Genomic DNA, 25,000 nt, shown 5'->3' on the forward strand with positions numbered 1-25,000 from the left:
GGGGTTGTGGGTGGGGTTGTTGGTGGGGTTGTAGTTGTTGGTAGGGTTGTAGTTGTAGTTGTTGGTGGGGTTGTAGTTGTGGTTGGGGTTGTAGTTGTTGGTGGGGTTGTTGTTGTTGTTGGTGGGGTTGTAGTTGTTGGTGGGGTTGTAGTTGTGGGTGGGGTTGTTGTTGTTGTTGGTGGGGTTGTAGTTGTGGGTGGGGTTGTGGGTGGGGTTGTATTTGTTGGTGGGGTTGTGGGTGGAGTTGTAGTTGTTGGTGGGGTTGTAGTTGTTGGTGGGGTTGTGGTTGTGGGTGGAGTTGTAGTTGTTGGTGGGGTTGTTGTTGTGGGTGGGGTTGTATTTGTTGGTGGGGTTGTGGGTGGAGTTGTAGTTGTTGGTGGGGTTGTAGTTGTTGGTGGGGTTGTGGTTGTGGGTGGAGTTGTAGTTGTTGGTGGGGTTGTTGTTGTGGGTGGAGTTGTAGTTGTTGGTGGGGTTGTGGTTGTGGGTGGAGTTGTAGTTGTTGGTGGAGTTGTAGTTGTTGGTGGGGTTGTATTTGTTGGTGGGGTTGTGGGTGGAGTTGTAGTTGTAGTTGTTGGTGGGGTTGTAGTTGTTGGTGGGGTTGTAGTTGTTGGTGGGGTTGTAGTTGTTGGTGGGGTTGTGGGTGGAGTTGTAGTTGTAGTTGTTGGTGGGGTTGTAGTTGTTGGTGGGGTTGTAGTTGTTGGTGGGGTTGTAGTTGTTGGTAGGGTTGGGGTTGTGGGTGGGGTTGTAGTTGTAGTTGTTGGTGGGGTTGTAGTTGTGGGTGGGGTTGTAGTTGTTGGTGGGGTTGTTGTTGTTGTTGGTGGGGTTGTGGGTGGGGTTGTATTTGTTGGTGGAGTTGTGGGTGGAGTTGTAGTTGTTGGTGGAGTTGTAGTTGTTGGTGGGGTTGTGGGTGGGGTTGTAGTTGTTGGTGGAGTTGTGGGTGGGGTTGAAGTTGTTGGTGGGGTTGTGGGTGGAGTTGTAGTTGTTGGTGGGGTTGTAGTTGTTGGTGGGGTTGTAGTTGTGGGTGGGGTTGTGGGTGGGGTTGTAGTTGTTGGTGGGATTGTGGGTGGAGTTGTAGTTGTTGGTGGGGTTGTGGGTGGAGTTGTAGTTGTTGGTGGGGTTGTAGTTGTTGGTGGGGTTGTATTTGTTGGTGGAGTTGTTGGTGGGGTTGTAGTTGTTGGTGGGGTTGTAGTTGTAAATGTGGGTGGAGTTGTAGTTGTTGGTGGGGTTGTAGTTGTTGGTGGAGTTGTAGTTGTTGGTGGAGTTGTAGTTGTGGGTGGGGTTGTAGTTGTTGGTGGGGTTGTGGGTGGAGTTGTAGTTGTTGGTGGAGTTGTGGGTGGGGTTGGGGTTGTGGGTGGGGTTGTAGTTGTTGTTGGTGGGGTTGTAGTTGTTGGTGGGGTTGTGGGTGGGGTTGTGGTTGTTGGTGGGGTTGTAGTTGTTGGTGGGGTTGTAGTTGTTGGTGGTGTTGTGGGTAGAGTTGTAGTTGTTGGTGGGGTTGTAGTTGTGGGTGGGGTTGGGGTTGTGGGTGGGGTTGTAGTTGTTGTTGGTGGTGGGGTTGTGGGTGGGGTTGTAGTTGTGGGTGGGGTTGTAGTTGTTGGTGGGGTTGTAGTTGTAGTTGTGGGTGGAGTTGTAGTTGTTGGTGGGGTTGTAGTTGTTGGTGGAGTTGGAGTTGTGGGTGGGGTTGTAGTTGTTGGTGGGGTTGTGGGTGGAGTTGTAGTTGGTGGGGTTGTAGTTGTGGGTGGGGTTGGGGTTGTGGGTGGGGTTGTAGTTGGTGGGGTTGTGGGTGGGGTTGTGGTTGTAGTTGTTGGTGGGTTGGGGTTGTGGGTGGGGTTGGGGTTGTTGGTGGGTTGGGGTTGTTGGTGGGTTGGGGTTGTGGGTGGGGTTGGGGTTGTGGGTGGGGTTGTAGTTGTGGGTGGGGTTGGGGTTGTGGGTGGGTTGGGGTTGTGGGTGGGGTTGGGGTTGTTGGTGGGGTTGGGGTTGTTGGTGGGTTGGAGTTGTGGGTGGGGTTGGGGTTGTATGTGGGGTTGTAGTTGTGGGTGGGGTTGGGGTTGTGGGTGGGTTGGAGTTGTGGGTGGGGTTGTGGGTGGGGTTGTTGGTGGGGTTGGGGTTGTGGGTGGGGTTGTGGTTGTGGGTAGGGTTGGGGTTGTGGGTGGGGTTGTGGTTGTGGGTAGGGTTGTAGTTGTGGGTGGGGTTGGGGTTGTGGGTGGGGTTGTGGTTGTGGGTAGGTTTGTAGTTGTGGGTGGGATTGTGGTTGTGGGTGGGTTGGGGTTGTGGGTGGGGTTGTTGGTGGGTTGGGGTTGTGGGTGGGGTTGTGGTTGTGGGTAGGATTGTAGTTGTGGGTGGGGTTGGGGTTGTGGGTGGGGTTGTGGTTGTGGGTAGGTTTGTAGTTGTGGGTGGGGTTGTGGTTGTGGGTGGGTTGGGGTTGTGGGTGGGGTTGATGGTGGGTTGGGGTTGTGGGTGGGGTTGGGGTTGTGGGTGGGGTTGGTTTTGTGGGTGGGTTGGTGTTGTGGGTGGGGTTGGTGTGGTGGGGTGGGGGTGGGGTGGGGTTGTGGGTGGGGTTGGTGTTGTGGGTGGGGTTGGTGTTGTGGGTGGGGTTGGTGTTGTGGGTGGGGTTGGGGTTGTGGGTGGGGTTGGTGTTGTGGGTGGAGTTGGGGTTGTGGGTGGGGTTGGGTTTGTGGGTGGGGTTGTGGGTGGGGTTGGGGTTGTGGGTGGGGTGTAGATGTTGCCTTGCCTGTATGTTGTTAGTGGGTTGGTTGAGATGATGTCAGAGTGATTTTGATAACATGCCAACAATGCTCTTTAGTCAACGATGTGTGTCAGTGAAATGCAGGTCAGCGTCTCTATCTGACCCCCCCTCTTTCTCTCTCCCCCTTCCCCTCTTTCTCTCTACCCCTCCCCCTCTCTCCTCCCTTTCTCTCTCCCTCTCCCCCTCTCTTCCTCTCTCCCTCTCTCTCTCCCCCTCTTTCTCTCTCCCTCTTTTTCTCTCTCCCTCTTTCTCTCTCTCCCTCTCTCCCCCCTCTCTCCCTTTCTCTCTCCCCCTCTTTCTCTCTCTCTTGCTGTTCCATCGCTCCATTTCCCTCCGACAACTTGCTGTTTCCTCCCTCTTGTTTATACCACCTGATACCCCCTCTCTGTCCTCTATCTCTCCTTCCCTCTCTGTCTCCCATCCCCTTTCTCTCTCCATATCTCTCGTATGCTCCTCCCCTCTCTTTTCCCTTCTCTACCTCTTTCCTTAACTATATATGTATTGTCTCTCTCTCTTTCTAGACTGGCAGATTGCCACCCTGTCCTTGTTGCTAGGCGGAGCTGCTCTGGTCCTGCTCTCCTTCCTGGTGGTCCTGGTGTCTGTGTGTATTGGCTCTCGGAGACGCTTCAACAGACCTGTCGCTGTCATGCTATTTGCTGCAGGTGAACACACACACACACACACACACACACACACACACACACACACACACACACACACACACACACACACACACACACACACACACACACACACACAAAGCTCCAACAGACACACACACAACAACATTGCTGTACAACATTAAAACCCATTCAGTCTGTCTACAAACAGGCTCTCAAAGTCCTTGATAGGAAGCCCAATAGCCATCATCACTGTTACATCCTCAGAAAGCATGAGCTCCTGAGTTGGGAAAATCTTGTGCAATACACCGACGCATGTCTTGTATTCAAGATCCTAAATGGCCCCTGCCCCTCCACTCAGTATTTAGTTAAACAGAAAACCCAAACATATGGCAGCAGATCCACAAGGTCTGCCATGAGAGGTGACTGTATAGTTCCCTTAAGGAAAAGCACCTTTAGTAAATCTGCTTTCTCTGTGAGAGCTTCCCATGTCTGGAATACACTGCCATCAGACACACATAACTGCACCACCTATCACACCTTCACAAAAAAACCATGAAGACATGGCTAAAGGTCAATCAGATTTGTGAACATAATCCCTAGCTGTGTATTGCCACTTTCCATGTTGTCTGTTGTCTGTAGCTTGTGAGGTGTGGAAACACTTTGTTGCTTTTATGGATTTTGTCTTGTTGCTTTTTGTCCTATGTTTCTCTGTCTGCATGCTATGTCTTGCTTGTCCTATGTTGCTCTGTCTGCATGCTATGTCTTGCTTGTCCTATGTTTCTCTGTCTGCATGCTATGTCTTGCTTGTCCTATGTTTCTCTGTCTGCATGCTATGTCTTGCTTGTCCTATGTTTCTCTGTCTGCATGCTATGTCTTGCTTGTCCTATGTTTCTCTGTCTGCATGCTATGTCTTGCTTGTCCTATGTTTCTCTGTCTGCATGCTATGTCTTGCTTGTCCTATGTTTCTCTGTCTGCATGCTATGTCTTGCTTGTCCTATGTTTCTCTGTCTGCATGCTATGTCTTGCTTGTCCTATGTTTCTCTGTCTGCATGCTATGTCTTGCTTGTCCTATGTTTTTCTCTGTCTGCATGCTATGTCTTGCTTGTCCTATGTTTCTCTGTCTGCATGCTATGTCTTGCTTGTCCTATGTTTCTCTGTCTGCATGCTATGTCTTACTTGTCCTATGTTTCTCTGTCTGCATGCTATGTCTTGCTTGTCCTATGTTTCTCTGTCTGCATGCTATGTCTTGCTTGTCCTATGTTTCTCTGTCTGCATGCTATGTCTTGCTTGTCCTATGTTTCTCTGTCTGCATGCTATGTCTTGCTTGTCCTATGTTTCTCTGTCTGCATGCTATGTCTTGCTTGTCCTATGTTTCTCTGTCTGCATGCTATGTCTTGCTTGTCCTATGTTTCTCTGTCTGCATGCTCTGTCTTGCTTGTCCTATGTTGCTCTGTCTGTATGCTGTGTCTTGCTTGTCCTATGTTGCTCTGCGTGTGCTCACTGCTCATTGATTGTCTGTATTGTAATTGTTTTTAATAACCTGCCCAGGGACTGCGGTTGAAAATTAGCCAGCTGGCTAAAACCGGCACTTTTACTGAAACGTTGATTAATGTGCACTGTCCCTGTAAAAATAAAATAAACTCAAACTCAAACACACACACACACACACACACACACACACACACACACACACACAATTATTTGTCTCTATCTTTTGATATCATATTCCTGGTTAGACAGTTAATTCATACGTAATATGCATATATCTCTACCTCTTAATATACATATGATATATGTGTATCAGATGTCCTCTGTTTCCCTCTGCTCCAGTGGTGTTGCAGGGCTGCAGTCTGGTCCTCTACCCCATCAAGTTCACTGAGACCATCAGCATGAGCATATACCACGAGTTCAACTGGGGTTACGGCCTGGCCTGGGGCGCTACCATTTTCTCCTTCGGTGGGGGGATCCTCTACTGCCTCAACCCTAAGAACTATGAAGACTACTACTGACCCTGCTGGACTGTACCACTGTGACCCCCCCATGTAGTTGCTGGCTGTCATACATATCCTATACTGTATAATGCTAATGCACGCTAGAGAGACAGGTAGACACAGAGACACAGAGAGATACACACACACACACACACACACACACACACACACACACACACACACACACACACACACACACACACACACACACACATACGCATACAGTATTTCCTGTGGAAGCAGGCAGCGGCTCAGTGCTGGGGTGGATGGATGATGTCACAGTACCCTGTACCCTACTCTGTACTCCCTCTTCAGTCAGAGACTAACAGATAACAGACTGACCAATCAGATCACTCTATCTGTCCTCAAACCCTGGGACAAGGACTCACTGAAGCACTGCTACCGACCAAGTATTACTTACAAGGCCTTAGGGTTAAGGATGAGGCTAAGCTCGGCAAACCCAGAAGGAAAATCTGGTGCCAGCTACCATTTATGTTACGTAGTCTGTCCACGAGAGATTAGGATGAGGCTGACTGGAAAACAGACTTGTCTTCTCACTGGTAGGTAGAGACCGACTGGGATGACCAACACTGGTAGGTAGAGACAGACTGGGATGACCAACACTGGTAGGCAGAGACAGACTGGGATGACCAACACTGGTAGGTAGAGACAGACAGGGATGACCAACACTGGTAGGTAGAGACAGACTGGGATGACCAACACTGGTAGGCAGAGACAGACTGGGATGACCAACACTGGTAGGCAGAGACAGACTGGGATGACCAACACTGGTAGGTAGAGACAGACTGGGATGACCAACACTGGTAGGCAGAGACAGACTGGGATGACCAACACTGGTAGGTAGAGACAGACTGGGATGACCAACACTGGTAGGCAGAGACAGACTGGGATGACCAACACTGGTAGGCAGAGACAGACTGGGATGACCAACACTGGTAGGTAGAGACAGACTGGGATGACCAACACTGGTAGGCAGAGACAGACTGGGATGACCAACACTGGTAGGTAGAGACAGACTGGGATGACCAACACTGGTAGGTAGAGACAGACTGGGATGACCAACACTGGTAGGTAGAGACAGACTGGGATGACCAACACTGGTAGGCAGAGACAGACTGGGATGACCAACACTGGTAGGCAGAGACAGACTGGGATGACCAACACTGGTAGGTAGAGACAGACTGGGATGACCAACACTGGTAGGTAGAGACAGACTGGGATGACCAACACTGGTAGGCAGAGACAGACTGGGATGACCAACACTGGTAGGTAGAGACAGACTGGGATGACCAACACTGGTAGGTAGAGACAGACTGGGATGACCAACACTGGTAGGTAGAGACAGACTGGGATGACCAACACTGGTAGGCAGAGACAGACTGGGATGACCAACACTGGTAGGCAGAGACAGACTGGGATGACCAACACTGGTAGGTAGAGACAGACTGGGATGACCAACACTGGTAGGTAGAGACAGACTGGGATGACCAACACTGGTAGGCAGAGACAGACTGGGATGACCAACACTGGTAGGTAGAGACAGACTGGGATGACCAACACTGGTAGGCAGAGACAGACTGGGATGACCAACACTGGTAGGTAGAGACAGACTGGGATGACCAACACTGGTAGGCAGAGACAGACTGGGATGACCAACACTGGTAGGCAGAGACAGACTGGGATGACCAACACTGGTAGGTAGAGACAGACTGGGATGACCAACACTGGTAGGTAGAGACAGACTGGGATGACCAACACTGGTAGGTAGAGACAGACTGGGATGACCAACACTGGTAGGCAGAGACAGACTGGGATGACCAACACTGGTAGGTAGAGACAGACTGGGATGACCAACACTGGTAGGTAGAGACGGACTGGGATGACCAACACTGGTAGGTAGAGACAGACAGGGATGACCAACACTGGTAGGTAGAGACAGACTGGGATGACCAACACTGGTAGGTAGAGACAGACTGGGATGACCAACACTGTTAGGTAGAGACAGACTGGGATGACCAACACTGGTAGGCAGAGACAGACTGGGATGACCAACACTGGTAGGCAGAGACAGACTGGGATGACCAACACTGGTAGGCAGAGACAGACTGGGATGACCAACACTGGTAGGTAGAGACAGACTGGGATGACCAACACTGGTAGGCAGAGACAGACTGGGATGACCAACACTGGTAGGCAGAGACAGACAGGGATGACCAACACTGGTAGGTAGAGACAGACTGGGATGACCAACACTGGTAGGCAGAGACAGACTGGGATGACCAACACTGGTAGGTAGAGACAGACTGGGATGACCAACACTGGTAGGTAGAGACGGACTGGGATGACCAACACTGGTAGGTAGAGACAGACTGGGATGACCAACACTGGTAGGTAGAGACGGACTGGGATGACCAACACTGGTAGGCAGAGACGGACTGGGATGACCAACACTGGTAGGTAGAGACAGACTGGGATGACCAACACTGGTAGGTAGAGACGGACTCGGATGACCAACACTGGTAGGCAGAGACAGACTGGGATGACCAACACTGGTAGGTAGAGACAGACTGGGATGACCAACACTGGTAGGTAGAGACGGACTGGGATGACCAACACTGGTAGGTAGAGACAGACTGGGATGACCAACACTGGTAGGTAGAGACAGACTGGGATGACCAACACTGGTAGGTAGAGACAGACAGGGATGACCAACACTGGTAGGTAGAGACAGACTGGGATGACCAACACTGGTAGGTAGAGACAGACTGGGATGACCAACACTGGTAGGTAGAGACAGACTGGGATGACCAACACTGGTAGGTAGAGACAGACTGGGATGACCAACACTGGTAGGTAGAGACAGACAGGGATGACCAACACTGGTAGGTAGAGACAGACAGGGATGACCAACACTGGTAGGTAGAGACAGACAGGGATGACCAACACTGGTAGGTAGAGACGGACTGGGATGACCAACACTGGTAGGTAGAGACAGACAGGGATGACCAACACTGGTAGGTAGAGACAGACTGGGATGACCAACACTGGTAGGTAGAGACGGACTGGGATGACCAACACTGGTAGGTAGAGACGGACTGGGATGACCAACACTGGTAGGTAGAGACAGACTGGGATGACCAACACTGGTAGGTAGAGACGGACTGGGATGACCAACACTGGTAGGCAGAGACAGACAGGGATGACCAACACTGTTAGGTAGAGACAGACTGGGATGACCAACACTGGTAGGTAGAGACAGACTGGGATGACCAACACTGGTAGGTAGAGACAGACTGGGATGACCAACACTGGTAGGCAGAGACAGACTGGGATGACCAACACTGGTAGGTAGAGACAGACTGGGATGACCAACACTGGTAGGTAGAGACAGACTGGGATGACCAACACCGGTAGGTAGAGACAGACAGGGATGACCAACACTGTTAGGTAGAGACAGACAGGGATGACCAACACTGTTAGGTAGAGACAGACTGGGATGACCAACACTGGTAGGTAGAGACAGACTGGGATGACCAACACTGGTAGGTAGAGACAGACTGGGATGCCCAACACTGGTAGGTAGAGACAGACAGGGATGACCAACACTGGTAGGTAGAGACAGAGAGGGATGACCAACACTGGTAGGCAGAGACAGACTGGGATGACCAACACTGGTAGGTAGAGACAGACAGGGATGACCAACACTGGTAGGTAGAGACAGACAGGGATGACCAACACTGGTAGGTAGAGACAGACAGGGATGACCAACACTGGTAGGCAGAGACAGACTGGGATGACCAACACTGGTAGGTAGAGACAGACAGGGATGACCAACACTGGTAGGTAGAGACAGACAGGGATGACCAACACTGGTAGGCAGAGACAGACTGGGATGACCAACACTGGTAGGTAGAGACAGACAGGGATGACCAACACTGGTAGGCAGAGACAGACAGGGATGACCAACACTGGTAGGTAGAGACAGACAGGGATGACCAACACTGTTAGGTAGAGACAGACTGGGATGACCAACACTGGTAGGTAGAGACAGACTGGGATGACCAACACCGGTAGGTAGAGACAGACAGGGATGACCAACACTGTTAGGTAGAGACAGACAGGGATGACCAACACCGGTAGCTTGGCATGTGAAGGCGAGGAAGAGATCCAATGGCCCACAGAACACCAATACCACTGTAGTCTACAGTATATCTCCATGGAAGTATGAACCCCCATATCTAGCTACAGTTGGGGTCAATTCCATTTCAATTCCAGTCAATTCAGGAAGTACAATTCCAATTATCTCCAATACTTTTCAATGAGGAATTGGAGTTTGGTTTACTTTCTGAAATGATTGGAATTGAAATGGAATTGACCCCAATCCTGGTAAAGAGGAGGTTTGATACGCCCCAATACCCCAAAACAGGGGTTTCCTTCCTGTCTTCATAGCCAGTGAAGAGCACAGAGACAGACAGGGAGCCGTTGAAGACCGTTTAGGACATAGCCCAATAATGTGGTACTTGTCTGTAGCTTATGTGGTCTGTCTCATCACAGCTTTGTCAGGTTTTTGCAGAAATGTAGAAATGTTCCGTGGTCTAGAAGAGGAGACATGCTTAGTTTATGTCTGGTAACAAACACATTTACTTGTCCAACAATAATCCAATGAAATGTAACCACACAAATCAAATATTATTATTTTAATGGACATCCTACAGTAGATTGAGGGGTAAATTGTTGAATGATGTTCGTGGAGATGTGTGAGTAGATGGGAGGGAGGGAGGGGGAGAGAGGGAGGGAGAGAGGGAGAGAGGGAGAGAGGGAGAGAGGGAGGGAGGGAGAGAGGGAGAGAGAGAGAGAGAGAGAGAGAGAGAGAGAGAGAGAGAGAGAGAGAGAGAGAGAGAGAGAGAGAGAGAGAGAGAGAGAGAGAGAGAGAGAGAGAGAGAGAGAGAGAGAGAGAGAGAGAGAGAGAGAGAGAGGGCATGTTTTAGATGCCGTGGTAGAGATGTGTATCAGTATTCATCTCATTGTAAATTAACACAATAAAGTAAGTAAAATAACCAGTCTCTTCCTCTCATTAGATTACAGGAGGGGCTAATCAGGGGTGGGCAAACTTGTTGGCTCGAGGGCCACATCGGGATTTTTGGCTCGAGGGACACATTTTTGGGGGGATCAATTGTTTGTTAAAGTCAATTTGTGGGGGCCTCCCGAGTGGCGCAGCGGTCTACATACCTGGGTTCGATCCCAGGCTGTGTCACAGCTGGCCGTGACTGGGAGACCCATGAAGCGGCGCACAATTGGCTCAGTGTCGTCCGGGTTAGGGGAGGGTTTGGCAGGCCAAGATTTCCTTGTCTCATCGTGCTCTAGCGACTCCTGTGGCGGGCCGGGCGCAGTGCATGCTGACCAGGTCGCCAGGTGTACGGTGTTTCCACCAACACATTGGCGTGGCTGGCTTCCAGGTTAAGAGGACATTGTGTCAAGAAGCAGTGCAGCTTGGTTGGGTTGTGTTTCAGAGGACGTACGGCTCTCAACCTTCACCTCTCCTGAGGCCGTACAGGAGTTGCAGCGATGAGACAAGACTTTAACTACCAATTGGATACCATGAAATTGGGGAGAAAAAAGGGAAACAATTTAAAAAATATAAATGTATTTATTTTGTCTGCGGGCCGGACTTTGCCCCCCCCTTGGGCTAGATACTTTCACTCCTCCACTTATCTTCACACTTCATTTCTGAGAATGTCTTTTTATTTTCTCTTTAGGTATCCTCTAACTATTCCCAAGCACCTGCAACAAGCAAACTGACAGCCCTCTTCCTTATTTTAATCCATTCAACTGAATTCACCTCAACTGACTTCAAGTCTTCAGTCATCTGTCCAAGTGGGCTGTGTGTGTGTGTGTGTGTGTGTGTGTGTGTGTGTGTGTGTGTGTGTGTGTGTGTGTGTGTGTGTGTGTGTGTGTGTCTGTGCGTGTGTGTGCGCGCGCGTGTGTGTGTGTGTGTGTGTGTGTGCGCGTGTGCGTATATGTGTGTGTGTGTGTGCGCGCGTGCGTATATGTGTGTGTGTGTGTGTATGTGCGTGTATATGTGTGTGTGTGCGCGTGTGTCGTGTGTGTGTGTGTGTGTGTGTGTGTGTGTGTGTGTGTGTGTGTGTGTGTGTGAGTATATGTATGTGTGTCTGTGTGTGTGTGTGTGTGTGTGTGTGTGTGTGTGTGTGTGTATGTGTGTGTGCGTATATGTATGTGTGTGTGTGTGTGTTTGTGTGTGTCAGTTCAAACCTTGTGGAACTCCAACCAGAAGTGGACCTCCTCCTGCTCTGCCTAGCAACTCACTGCAGTAGGTTGTTCTCTCTTCTACCTGGGGGGAAGCTTTGATCCCACATCAGGCTTAGAAGACCTTCACACATCCCAAATGACACCCTAGTCTCTATATGGTGAATTACTTTTGACCAGGGTCTATAGGGATCATAGGGCTCTGGTCAAAAGTAGTGCACTATATAGGGAATAGGGTGTAATTTGGGACACACACACCATTCTCCTTCACAGGTTGTAATTTTAAGGAGTTCAAAAACAAACATGTAGCAATACTGCCACCTACAGGACAATCTGTGCACTTACCTTAATGTATCCTTGCTGGTTTTCACACCTCTAGCTGCATACAGCCTGTTTTCCATATGGAACCATGTTAAATTCAATGAACATGCATGTTTGAGTTTGAAGTTATGCTATCATGAACATGATTATTGCCCTACCATGAACGTGACTATTTTAATGTACTGTACCTGTGCTGCCTTGTACTGTAACATCTGACTATAAACATTGGCTACAGTGGCCTAAGGCTGTTACAGACCATCCATTCTGCTCCAGTCATCAGTATCCTACTGTAGTTTGAGCTGAACTATGCTGCAGTAGAGCTGTGTTTGTGTAAACAGATCATGTTGTGGTGGTGTTAATGCTGGGAGGAAACTCTCACACTACAGGGACCCACAGCTGTGGCCCTCCCTCCCTGAGCTCCTACTGCTGCTGGCCCTCCCTCCCTGAGCTCCTACTGCTGCTGGCCCTCCCTCCCTGAGCTCCTACTGCTGCTGGCCCTCCCTCCCTGAGCTCCTACTGCTGCTGGCCCTCCCTCCCTGAGCTCCTCCTGCTGCTGGCCCTCCCTCCTCCCTTCTGAGTCTCCTACTGCTGCTGCCTCCCTACTGCTGCTGGCCCTCCTCCACTGTGAGCTTCCCTACTGCTGCTGGCCTCCTCACTGCTGCTGGCCCTCCCTCCCTGAGCTCCTACTGCTGCTGGCCCTCCCTCCCTGAGCTCCTACTGCTGCTGGCCCTCCCTCCCTGAGCTCCTACTGCTGCTGGCCCTCCCTCCCTGAGCTCCTACTGCTGCTGGCCCTCCCTCCCTGAGCTCCTACTGCTGCTGGCCCTCCCTCCCTGAGCTCCTACTGCTGCTGGCCCTCCCTCCCTGAGCTCCTACTGCTGCTGGACCTCTTTCCCTGAGCTCCTACTGCTGCTGGCCCTCTCTCCCTGAGCTCCTTACTGCTGCTGGCCCTCCCTCCCTCCCTCCTGCTGCTGGCCCTCCCTCCCTCCCTCCCCTACTGCTGCTGGCCCTCCCTCCCCCCTACTGCTGCTGGACCTCTTTCCCTCTCTCCTTACTGCTGCTGGCCCTCCCTCCCTCCCCTCCCTACTGCTGCTGGCCCGCCCTCCCTCCCTCCCTACTGCTGCTGGCCCTCCCTCCCTACTGCTGCTAGCCCTCCCTCCCTCCCTACTGCTGCTGGCCCTCCCTCCCTACTGCTGCTAGCCCTCCCTCCCTCCCTCCCTACTGCTGCTGGCCCTCCCCTCCCTACTGCTGCTGGCCCTTCCTCCCTCCCTCCCAACTGCTGCTGGCCCTCCCTCCCTCCCTCCCCTACTGCTGCTGGCCCTCCTCCCTCCCTCCCTCCCTCCCTCCCTCCCTCCCTCCCTCCCTCCCTCCCTCCCTCCCTCCCTCCCTCCCTCCCTCCCTCCCTCCCTCCCTCCCTCCCTCCCTCCCTCCCTCCCTCCCTCCCTCCCTCCTTACTGCTGCTGGCCCTCCCTCCCTCCCTCCTTACTGCTGCTGGCTCTCCCTCCCTCCCTCCTTTCTGCTGCTGGCCCTCCCTCCCTCCTTACTGCTGCTGGCTCTCCCTCCCTCCCTACTGCTGCTGGACCTCTTTCCCTCTCTCCTTACTGCTGCTGGCCCTCCCTACTGCTGCTGGACCTCTTTCCCTCTCTCCTTACTGCTGCTGGCCCTCCCTCCCTCCTTACTGCTGCTGGCCCTCCCTCCCTCCCTCCTTACTGCTGCTGGCCCTCCCTCCCTCCCTACTGCTGCTGGACCTCTTTCCCTCTCTCCTTACTGCTGCTGGCCCTCCCTCCCTCTCTACTGCTGCTGGCCCTCCCCTCTCTACTGCTGCTGGCCCTCCCTCCCTACTGCTGCTGGCCCGCCCTCCCTCCCCTCCCTACTGCTGCTGGCCTCCTCCCTCCCTCCCTCCCTCCCTCCCTCCCTCCCTCCCTCCCTCCCTCCCTCCCTCCCTCCCTCCCTCCCTCCCTCCCTCCCTCCCTCCCTACTGCTGCTGGCCCTCCCTCCCTCCCTCCCTACTGCTGCTGTCCCTCCCTCCCTCCCTCCCTCCCTCCCTCCCTCCCTCCCTCCCTCCCTCCCTCCCTCCCTCCCTCCCTCCCTCCCTCCTCCCTCCCTCCCTCCCTCCCTCCCTCCCTCCCTCCCTACTGCTGCTGGCCCTTCCTCCCTCCCTCCCAACTGCTGCTGGCCCTTCCTCCCTCCCTCCCAACTGCTGCTGGCCCTCCCTCCCTCCCTCCCCTACTGCTGCTGGCCCTCCCTCCCTACTGCTGCTGGCCCTCCCTCCCTCCCCTACTGCTGCTGGCCCTCCCTCCCTCCCTACTGCTGCTGGCCCTCCCTCCCTACTGCTGGCCCTCCCTCCCTCCCTCCCTACTGCTGCTGGCCCTCCCTCCCTCCCTCCCTACTGCTGCTGCAACCTGTTGGCCCTCTGGCTGCTGCAGTCATCTCCAGTCCTCTGGGGGACAGAAAGAGGGACGTACCAACAGATATATGGATAGACAGGCCGGTATTGCCGGACAGAAGGACAGAAAAACAGTCAGACAATCAGACAGTCAGACAGACAGTTAGACAGACAGTCTGAAAGACAAATAGGCAAACAGTCAGACAGACAGTCAGACAGTCACCCAGACAGACAGATAGACAAACAGTCAGAAAGACAGCCAGAAAGAGAGTCAGACGGTCAGCAAGACAGTCAGCAAGACAGTCAGACATATAGACAGTCAGCCAGTCAGTTAATCAGAAAGACAGTCAGATATATAGACAGTCAGTCAGACAGCTAGTCAGCTAGTCAGACAGACAGACTCAGTCAGTCAGTCAGTCAGTCAGTCAGTCAGTCAGTGTCAGTCAGTTGCCTGTTCTGTGATCTTTAATAGGCCTGGTCACATCACCTCCTTGGAACTTGATCCCTCAGCCACTTCATCTGCATTCTGAGAATTGTTCACATCCTCCTGGACCACCCACATATAAGCACACATACAGTAACACACACACACACACACACACACACACACACACACACACACACACACACACACACACACACACACACACACACGCACACACCAATTATTGTTGTGCTGTAATATAGGACACAGCTGATCTGATTATTTGGACTAGGGGCTACTTACTCAGGACAAGTAAACCACTTCCATGGAGGTGGGACCTCCGGCACCTGCCCTTGTTTGAACTCTCCCCCATACAGAAACAAACAGACAGGTGATGAATGGGTTGTAGAACCTACATCTGTGAAGCTGTATCCATCAACCAGGCTTCCTCTAAACCACCTACACCTGTCTCCTCGTGGGATGTTGAGGATATGCTCTGGGATCTGAACCTGTATAAAGGCCTGGTTAGAACGTGTGACATATACACACAAACACCAAGTATACATAACCTGTAGCCCTAAAAGCTATTTTGAAAATATGGAAATTCATCTCGGTATGATCATCCATGATTAAGTTGATTTGAGTGGTTTGGACAGTTCACTCTGCCAGCGCGTGGTACCATCTTAAGGCTCCCCGGTTCCCCGTGCAGACCCATGGGAAGAAGTTCCATTTCGGTGGAAGCGAAAAGGCCAACCTCTCCGTCTCAGAGCGCCCCCGTCTCATCTCCCACCTACAACCATATTAGAGCCAGAGCATAACAGAAGCAGCCGTCGATGCGGCAACAAGGAATGCCAGAGAGAAGAGGTACCGCTGTTTCCGTTTTTGGGATACCTCCGTGGGCCATAGCCATAGGCTGCTGGAGACAGGGATAATCAGTCAAACTGAAACCTGTTACCGTTTACCGTTACCAGAGGAGGCTCATGCAGGCGCGTTCATCACCCATCTAATATTAGAAACCCTGTAACCGCGCTGTCATCCCGAGCGCGCTTTTACTTTATCACCGCCACTGGGTCTCGCGCGCACGGCGCACCAACGGATAATAGCAACAGGGGCCGAGCGACATATTTGTAAGTTGAAGGAGCAGTGCGGAAATGGATATGGATGTGTTGGTCTGGGTGTCGGCTTTTACGCAGGCGTCCGCCGCTCGAGCAGCTAGGCAGTGATATGCCGAGCCCTGGCTAGAGCTCTATTTTGAGTCGAGAATGGCCCGCCACCTGTTCCTCTCTGTCTGGCCGATCTGACTGCCCGTTTCTCCCGCCAGACCCCGTCCTCAGACTGTCCTCTCACTCACTCCCTGACTGTCAACCTCGGGTGTCATTCTTTCACGCAATTTAGCCGAGCTCGGTAACCCACTGTCCATTATTATAAAGCGGTCAAAGAACAGTCCATATTCTCTCTTATACCTGTCTGGATTTTGTTGTGCTCTCCTGTGGGATTTTACGCATTTGTCTGTGTAACTTTGGAAGGAAGACGGAAGTATGGCTGAGGCCGGGCGACCTGAGGACCAGTGTGATGAGGCGGTAGAGGATGAGTTTGGGGAGATAATAAAATGTCGATCAGGTAGGAATGACTTTCAATACCTAGTCTACAATAAGCACCAAGCGAGTTGCCAATGCCAACATCTCACTGAGGCGATAGACACCAACCTCACCAAGTGTTCCATGTTGTTACCCAATGGGCCAAGAGTTTATGACAACTTGTTTAGAGAGTAGCCATATGTAAACAGAGGTTGCTATCAGAAATGGTCAGTGCCTGATAACACCATTGAACTAGTTTTCCCTCTCATCCTCATAACAATATGCCACGGCCTAAGTTAGTGAGAGATGTTATTAAGGTTTGGGCGTGCTAGCCAGGTCATGCAGACAGTCATGACAGTCTCTCTCTCATCTCTCCCTCCTCCTCTCATGTCTCTCTCTCTGTCTTCCCCCTTCTCTCTCTCCCTCTCCCTCTCCCTCTCCCTCTCTCTCTCTCTCTCTCTCTCTCTCTCTCTCTCTCTCTCTCTCTCTCTGCTCTCTCTCTCTCAAAAAGATGAAGTGGTGTACATTGTAAATACCACCAAATGAACAGATATATATTGGTGGTATTTACAATATTGTTTGTGCTCCACAGGTTTAACAGATATGGTAGTTTATCTTGGTTTATGAATGGGTGGCAGGTAGCCTACAGGTTAGAGCGTGGAGTTACTAACCAAAAGGTCGCTAGCTCGAATCTCGAGCTGACAAAGTGTCAAATCTGTGCTCTTGAGCAAGGCACCCTAATTGCTCCTGGGTCGCTGTTGATAATGGCAGACCCTGGCTGTGATCCTACTCTCTGAGGGCGTCTCAGGGGAAGTTGGGATGTGCAAAAAACACATTTACATCCACACATGTGTTAATACACACGGGTACATATGTGAAATAGGCCAGATGTAAGCACCCTCTGCCCGGCTCTGCCCCGCACCGTCAATAATTCATGTTCTGCATTAAAAGCAGGGTTGAGTCTATTTGCGCTCCACCGGCTGAATTAGGACGGGTCACCAGCTACACAGGATGGAAATAGAGGCTGGAAGCAGTTGCCTAACCCCGAGCCGGCCCTCCACGGTGTGGGGTTTCACATATCCTAGTTTGGGAAGCTACCACCACCACTATCGTAGCCCCCCCCCCTCACATTGCTCTCAGCTGACAAAGTTGTTGACTTGGTGACACATTGTTTGGGAATGGTTTTTTATCGGTCACCTGTATCCTACAGAATGAGGTTGTATCAGTCACCTGTATCCTACAGAATGAGGTTGTATCAGTCACCTGTATCCTACAGAATGAGGTTGTATCAGTCACCTGTATCCTACAGAATGAGGTTGTATCAGTCACCTGTATCCTACAGAATGAGGTTGTATCAGTCACCTGTATCCTACAGAATGAGGTTGTATCAGTCACCTGTATCCTACAGAATGAGGTTGTATCAGTCACATGTATCCTACAGAATGAGGTTGTGTCAGTCACCTGTGTCCTACAGAATGAGGTTGTATCAGTCACCTGTATCCTACAGAACAAGGTTGTGTCAGTCACCTGTGTCCTACAGAATGAGGTTGTATCAGTCACCTGTATCCTACAGAACAAAGTGAGCCACTTGAAGCATTGTTTAGTCATTTAGCAGATCCAATTATCCAGAACAACTTACAAGAGGTGCATTCAAGTAAGCGTTATGCATTCAGATGCTGTGCCAAGAGACGGGCACCTTGAGAGAAGGTGCTGTGTGAGACTGGCCTCCAGTCTTTCTGTGGTACATTAGTTATGTTTTGTCATGATATTACTCTGTTGAATATCATTTCCATAATTCTTGCCTTCTTGCTGGGTACTCAAAGCATCGCCACAGTGACCTCTGTGAAAAGAGGGTCTTTCAACAATGACAACCAATCTTCCTTATTCTGTTGTGTGTGTGTGTGTGTGTGTGTGTGTGTGTGTGTGTGTGTGTGTGTGTGTGTGTGTGTGTGTCCACTGGACAGGTGCTACCATGAGAGTGATTCTACAGGACCTCTGTTGCTTTAGCTGTGATGAAATCAAGAGTGCCAGTCAAACTAATCAACCAATCAAACCCTAGGCTTTAAATCTTTAAATCTTTAGGCTTTAAATCTTCCCAACTCAGATTAACAGATCTATCATATTTACAGATCTATCATATCTACATCTATCATATCTACATATCTATCATATCTACAGATCTACAGATCTATCATATCTACAGATCTATCATATCTACAGATCTATCATATCGACATCTATCATATCTACAGATCTATCATATCTACAGATCTATCATATCTACAGATCTATCATATCGACATCTATCATATCTACAGATCTATCATATCTACAGATCTATCATATCTACAGGTCTATCATATCTACAGATCTATCATATCTACAGATCTATCATATCTACACGTCTATTATATCTTTATCTATCATATCTACAGATCTATCATATCTACAGATCTATCATATCAACATCAATCATATCTACAGATCTATCATATCTACAGATCTATCATATCTACAGGTCTATCATATCGACATCTATCATATCTACAGATCTATCATATCTACACGTCTATTATATCTTTATCTATCATATCTACAGATCTATCATATCTACAGATCTATCATATCTACAGGTCTATTATATCTTTATCTATCATATCTACAGATCTATCATATCTACATCTATCATATCTACAGATATATCATATCTACATCTATCATATCTACAGGTCTATTATATCTTTATCTATCATATCTATCATATCTACATCTATCCTATCTACATCTATCATATCTACAGATCTAAAAATATGCAAGATTTGAGAAAGATCAAATGGAAGATCCATTAGATTGATTGTAGAGCATGAAGAAGGTTAGACTGGGTCTGCTGTCTGACGATGTGATGTGGACTGGTGATGCCATCAAAGAGAGCGGAGAGGGAGGGAGAGGGAGGGAGCTCAGAGTCAGAGGGAGGGGAGCGGAGCCAGAGAGATGGAGGGAGAAGGAGAGAGAGGGAGGGAGCGGAAGGAGAGAGATGGAGGTAGCGGAGGGAGAGAGAGGGAGGGAGCGGAAGGAGAGAGATGGAGGTTCGGAGGGAGAGAAAGGGAGGGAGAAAGAGGGAGAGAGAAGGAGATTGAGAGATGGGGAAAGAGAGAGAGAGCGCTTCAGCCACACCGGACACAAATAAGGCTAAGGCCTCTCTAGGGCCTGACCAGAACACAGAGATGAGAGATGAGAGAGAGAGAGAGAGAGAGAGAGAGAGAGAGAGAGAGAGAGAGAGAGAGAGAGAGAGAGAGAGAGAGAGAGAGAGAGAGAGAGAGAGAGAGAGAGAGAGAGAGAGAGAGAGAGAGAGAGAGAGAGAGAGAGAACTGCATTCTATTCTAGTCTATCTCGGTCAAGCTGTCGAAAACAGCCTAGAAATATTAATGGTTCAAGAGAATGTTTGAATGTGTTTGAATAGACAGCAGGGTCCTTGGACAGCAGAATAAGGACGTCTGCATACTGCCTAAATCTACCTGACTGTCTTTCCACATCACCATTAGTGTCTCTCCGAAAAACATTCTCCCTGCTCCATCCTGCTCCACGCCACTGCAATGCACACTGGGTAATAGAGAGCTGGTAATGGACCTCTGGGGCTAGAAAGAGAGAGAGAGCAAGACATATACACACACACACACACACACACATGCAAACGCACTCACACACACACACACACTCTCTCTGTAGTTACTGTAAACAAGTGATTACCATTGAAACAGTGATGAGTAATATGTACAGCAGGTGGCAGTATTCTATCTGTAGAGCCCTGGTGTAGAGCTGTAGTATTCTATCTGTAGAGCCCTGGTGTAGAGCTGTAGTATTCTATCTGTAGAGCCCTGGTGTAGAGCTGTAGTATTCTATCTGTAGAGCCCTGGTGTAGAGCTGTAGTATTCTATCTGTAGAGCCCTGGTGTAGAGCTGTAGTATTATATCTGTAGAGCCCTGGTGTAGAGCTGTAGTATTCTATATATAGAGCCCTGGTGTAGAGCTGTAGTATTCTATATATAGAGCCCTGGTGTAGAGCTGTAGTATTCTATCTATAGAGCCCTGGTGTAGAGCTGTAGTATTCTATCTATAGAGCCCTGGTGTAGAGCTGTAGTATTCTATCTATAGAGCCCTGGTGTAGAGCTGTAGTATTCTATCTATAGAGCCCTGGTGTAGAGCTGTAGTATTCTATCTATAGAGCCCTGGTGTAGAGCTGTAGTATTCTATCTATAGAGCCCTGGTGTAGAGCTGTAGTATTCTACCTATACAGCTATCTATAGAGCTGTAGTATTCTATCTATAGAGCCCTGGTGTAGAGCTGTAGTATTCAATCTATAGAGCCCTGCTGTAGAGCTGTAGTATTCAATCTATAGAGCCCTGGTGTAGAGCTGTAGTATTCTATCTATAGAGCTATCTATAGAGCTGTAGTATTCTATCTATAGAGCCCTGGTGTAGAGCTATAGTATTCTATCTGTAGAGCCCTGGTGTAGAGCTGTAGTATTCTATCTGTTGAGCCCTGGTGTAGAGCTGTAGTATTCTATCTATAGAGCCCTGGTGTAGAGCTGTAGTATTCTATCTATAGAGCTCTGGTGTAGAGCTGTAGTATTCTATCTATAGAGCTCAGGTGAAGAGCTGTAGTATTATATCTGTAGAGCTCTGGTGTAGAGCTGTAGTATTCTATCTATAGAGCCCTGGTGTAGAGCTGTAGTATTCTATCTGTTGAGCCCTGGTGTAGAGCTGTAGTATTCTATCTATAGAGCCCTGGTGTAGAGCTGTAGTATTCTATCTATAGAGCTCAGGTGAAGAGCTGTAGTATTATATCTGTAGAGCTCTGGTGTAGAGCTGTAGTATTCTATCTATAGAGCCCTGGTGTAGAGCTGTAGTATTCTATCTGTTGAGCCCTGGTGTAGAGCTGTAGTATTCTATCTATAGAGCCCTGGTGTAGAGCTGTAGTATTCTATCTGCAGAGCCCTGGTGTAGAGCTGTAGTATTCTATCTATAGAGCCCTGGTGTAGAGCTGTAGTATTCTATCTGTTGAGCCCTGGTGTAGAGCTGTAGTATTCTATCTATAGAGCCCTGGTGTAGAGCTGTAGTATTCTATCTGTTGAGCCCTGGTGTAGAGCTGTAGTATTCTATCTATAGAGCCCTGGTGTAGAGCTGTAGTATTCTATCTATAGAGCCCTGGTGCAGAGCTGTAGTATTCTATCTATAGAGCCCTGGTGTAGAGCTGTAGTATTCTATCTATAGAGCCCTGGTGTAGAGCTGTAGTATTCTATCTATAGAGCCCTGGTGTAGAGCTGTAGTATTCTATCTATAGAGCCCTGGTGTAGAGCTGTAGTATTCTACCTATAGAGCTATCTATAGAGCTGTAGTATTCTATCTATAGAGCCCTGGTGTAGAGCTGTAGTATTCAATCTATAGAGCCCTGCTGTAGAGCTGTAGTATTCAATCTATAGAGCCCTGGTGTAGAGCTGTAGTATTCTATCTATAGAGCTATCTATAGAGCTGTAGTATTCTATCTATAGAGCCCTGGTGTAGAGCTATAGTATTCTATCTGTAGAGCCCTGGTGTAGAGCTGTAGTATTCTATCTGTTGAGCCCTGGTGTAGAGCTGTAGTATTCTATCTATAGAGCCCTGGTGTAGAGCTGTAGTATTCTATCTATAGAGCTCTGGTTTAGAGCTGTAGTATTCTATCTATAGAGCTCAGGTGAAGAGCTGTAGTATTATATCTGTAGAGCTCTGGTGTAGAGCTGTAGTATTCTATCTATAGAGCCCTGGTGTAGAGCTGTAGTATTCTATCTGTTGAGCCCTGGTGTAGAGCTGTAGTATTCTATCTATAGAGCCCTGGTGTAGAGCTGTAGTATTCTATCTGCAGAGCCCTGGTGTAGAGCTGTAGTATTCTATCTATAGAGCCCTGGTGTAGAGCTGTAGTATTCTATCTGTTGAGCCCTGGTGTAGAGCTGTAGTATTCTATCTATAGAGCCCTGGTGTAGAGCTGTAGTATTCTATCTGTTGAGCCCTGGTGTAGAGCTGTAGTATTCTATCTATAGAGCCCTGGTGTAGAGCTGTAGTATTCTATCTGCAGAGCCCTGGTGTAGAGCTGTAGTATTCTATCTATAGAGCCCTGGTGTAGAGCTGTAGTATTCTATCTGTTGAGCCCTGGTGTAGAGCTGTAGTATTCTATCTATAGAGCCCTGGTGTAGAGCTGTAGTATTCTATCTATAGAGCCCTGGTGTAGAGCTGTAGTATTCTATCTGTAGAGCCCTGGTGTAGAGCTGTAGTATTCTATCTATAGAGCCCTGGTGTAGAGCTGTAGTATTCTATCTATAGAGCTCTGGTGTAGAGCTGTAGTATTCTATCTATAGAGCCCTGGTGTAGAGCTGTAGTATTCCATCTATAGAGCTCTGATGTAGAGCTGTAGTATTCTATCTATAGAGCCCTGGTGTAGAGCTGTAGTATTCTATCTGTAGAGCCCTGGTGTAGAGCTGTAGTATTCTATCTATAGAGCCCTGGTGTAGAGCTGTAGTATTCTATCTATAGAGCTCTGGTGTAGAGCTGTAGTATTCTATCTATAGAGCCCTGGTGTAGAGCTGTAGTATTCTATCTATAGAGCTCTGATGTAGAGCTGTAGTATTCTATCTATAGAGCTCTGGTGTAGAGCTGTAGTATTCTATCTATAGAGCTCTGATGTAGAGCTGTAGTATTCTATCTATAGAGCTCTGGTGTAGAGCTGTAGTATTCTATCTATAGAGCTCTGGTATAGAGCTGTAGTATTCTATCTATAGAGCCCTGGTGTAGAGCTGTAGTATTCTATCTATAGAGCTCTGGTGTAGAGCTGTAGTATTCTATCTATAGAGCTCTGGTGTAGAGCTGTAGTATTCTATCTATAGAGCTCTGGTGTAGAGCTGTAGTATTCTATCTATAGAGCTCCGGTGTAGAGCTGTAGTATTCTATCTATAGAGCTCTGGTGTAGAGCTGTAGTATTCTATCTATAGAGCTCTGGTATAGAGCTGTAGTATTCTATCTATAGAGCTCTGGTGTAGAGCTGTAGTATTCTATCTATAGAGCTCTGGTGTAGAGCTGTAGTATTCTATCTATAGAGCTCTGGTGTAGAGCTGTAGTATTCTATCTATAGAGCCCTGGTGTAGAGCTGTAGTATTCTATCTATAGAGCTCTGATGTAGAGCTGTAGTATTCTATCTATAGAGCTCTGGTATAGAGCTGTAGTATTCTATCTATAGAGCTCTGGTATAGAGCTGTAGTATTCTATCTATAGAGCTCTGGTATAGAGCTGTAGTGTTTCTGATGGTCTATCCCAAGAGGACATGAAACCAGATTGTGACGACCCTCCCACTCTGTCTGCCGTATTCTCTCTCTTTGTTCTTGTTTCCTTATTAGGATGCCGGTGGGCGGAGTTGGGAGGGTCGTCAGCTACATGGTAAACACCTGGGCCCAGGTGTGTCCCAGGATAAATAGACCTCTTCCACATTGATTGGGGAACTCTCTCCATGCAGACACCTTGGTTGATTTCTGTTGTGGTAGTTTTGTGGCTTTTTGGTTATTTGCTTTGGCACCTTTCAACACCCTGCATTATTACATTCAGGCATGCAAAACACTCACTTACACTACTGATTACTGATTACACACACCATTGTTCATTGTTCTTAGTTTACTTTATTTAATAAATATATATTTTGATATTCCTTGTCTCCAGGCTGTGTGATATGGTAGGTGAGGGGTGGTACAGGAAGGCTGTGTGATATGGTAGGTGAGGGGTGGTACAGGAAGGCTGTGTGATATGGTAGGTGAGGGGTGGTACAGGAAGGCTGTGTGATATGGTAGGTGAGGGGTGGTACAGGAAGGCTGTGTGATATGGTAGGTGAGGGGTGGTACAGGAAGGCTGTGTGATATGGTAGGTGAGGGGTGGTACAGGAAGGCTGTGTGATATGGTAGGTGAGGGGTGGTACAGGAAGGCTGTGTGATATGGTAGGTGAGGGTGGTACAGGAAGGCTGTGTGATATGGTAGGTGAGGGGTGGTACAGGAAGGCTGTGTGATATGGTAGGTGAGGGGTGGTACAGGAAGGCTGTGTGATATGGTAGGTGAGGGGTGGTACAGGAAGGCTGTGTGATATGGTAGGTGAGGGGTGGTACAGGAAGGCTGTGTGATATGGTAGGTGAGGAGTGGTACAGGAAGGCTGTGTGATATGGTAGGTGAGGAGTGGTACAGGAAGGCTGTGTGATATGGTAGGTGAGGGGTGGTACAGGAAGGCTGTGTGATATGGTAGGTGAGGAGTGGTACAGGAAGGCTGTGTGATATGGTAGGTGAGGGGTGGTACAGGAAGGCTGTGTGATATGGTTGGTGAGGAGTGGTACAGGAAGGCTGTGTGATATGGTAGGTGAGGGGTGGTACAGGAAGGGTGTGTGATATGGTAGGTGAGGGGTGGTACAGGAAGGCTGTGTGATATGGTAGGTGAGGAGTGGTACAGGAAGGCTGTGTGATATGGTAGGTGAGGAGTGGTACAGGAAGGCTGTGTGATATGGTAGGTGAGGGGTGGTACAGGAAGGCTGTGTGATATGGTAGGTGAGGGGTGGTACAGGAAGGCTGTGTGATATGGTAGGTGAGGAGTGGTAC

The 25,000-nt window shown here is 49.3% G+C and overlaps 2 protein-coding genes across 8 annotated transcripts in view; both read left to right on the forward strand.

Annotated features, from left to right (window-relative positions):
* Positions 1-6,141, forward strand: part of LOC106575913 (transmembrane protein 47-like) — a 14,121-nt gene extending 7,980 nt beyond the window's left edge. The window contains exons 2-3 of the mRNA XM_014152635.2: positions 3,265-3,405; positions 5,197-6,141. Coding sequence (XP_014008110.1) covers positions 3,265-3,405; positions 5,197-5,375 — 320 coding nt within the window. The 3' untranslated portion in view covers positions 5,376-6,141. The remainder of the gene's footprint in view (positions 1-3,264; positions 3,406-5,196) is intronic.
* A 9,937-nt stretch (positions 6,142-16,078) lies between these two features.
* dmd (dystrophin) overlaps positions 16,079-25,000 on the forward strand; it is a 390,547-nt gene continuing 381,625 nt past the window's right edge. For 3 of the 7 annotated variants that reach the window (XM_045698256.1, XM_045698253.1, XM_045698254.1), the window contains exon 1: positions 16,091-16,390. In XM_045698256.1, the coding sequence (XP_045554212.1) occupies positions 16,309-16,390 (82 nt within the window). In that variant the 5' untranslated portion in view covers positions 16,091-16,308. Of the gene's footprint in view, positions 16,391-25,000 lie in introns of all 7 variants that reach the window. The other 4 variants (XM_045698255.1, XM_045698258.1, XM_045698259.1 and 1 more) reach the window with 2 other exon arrangements.

The sequence above is a fragment of the Salmo salar genome, chromosome ssa16, assembly GCF_905237065.1.
Source record: "Salmo salar chromosome ssa16, Ssal_v3.1, whole genome shotgun sequence".
In the NCBI taxonomy this organism is placed as follows: Eukaryota; Metazoa; Chordata; class Actinopteri; order Salmoniformes; family Salmonidae; genus Salmo; species Salmo salar.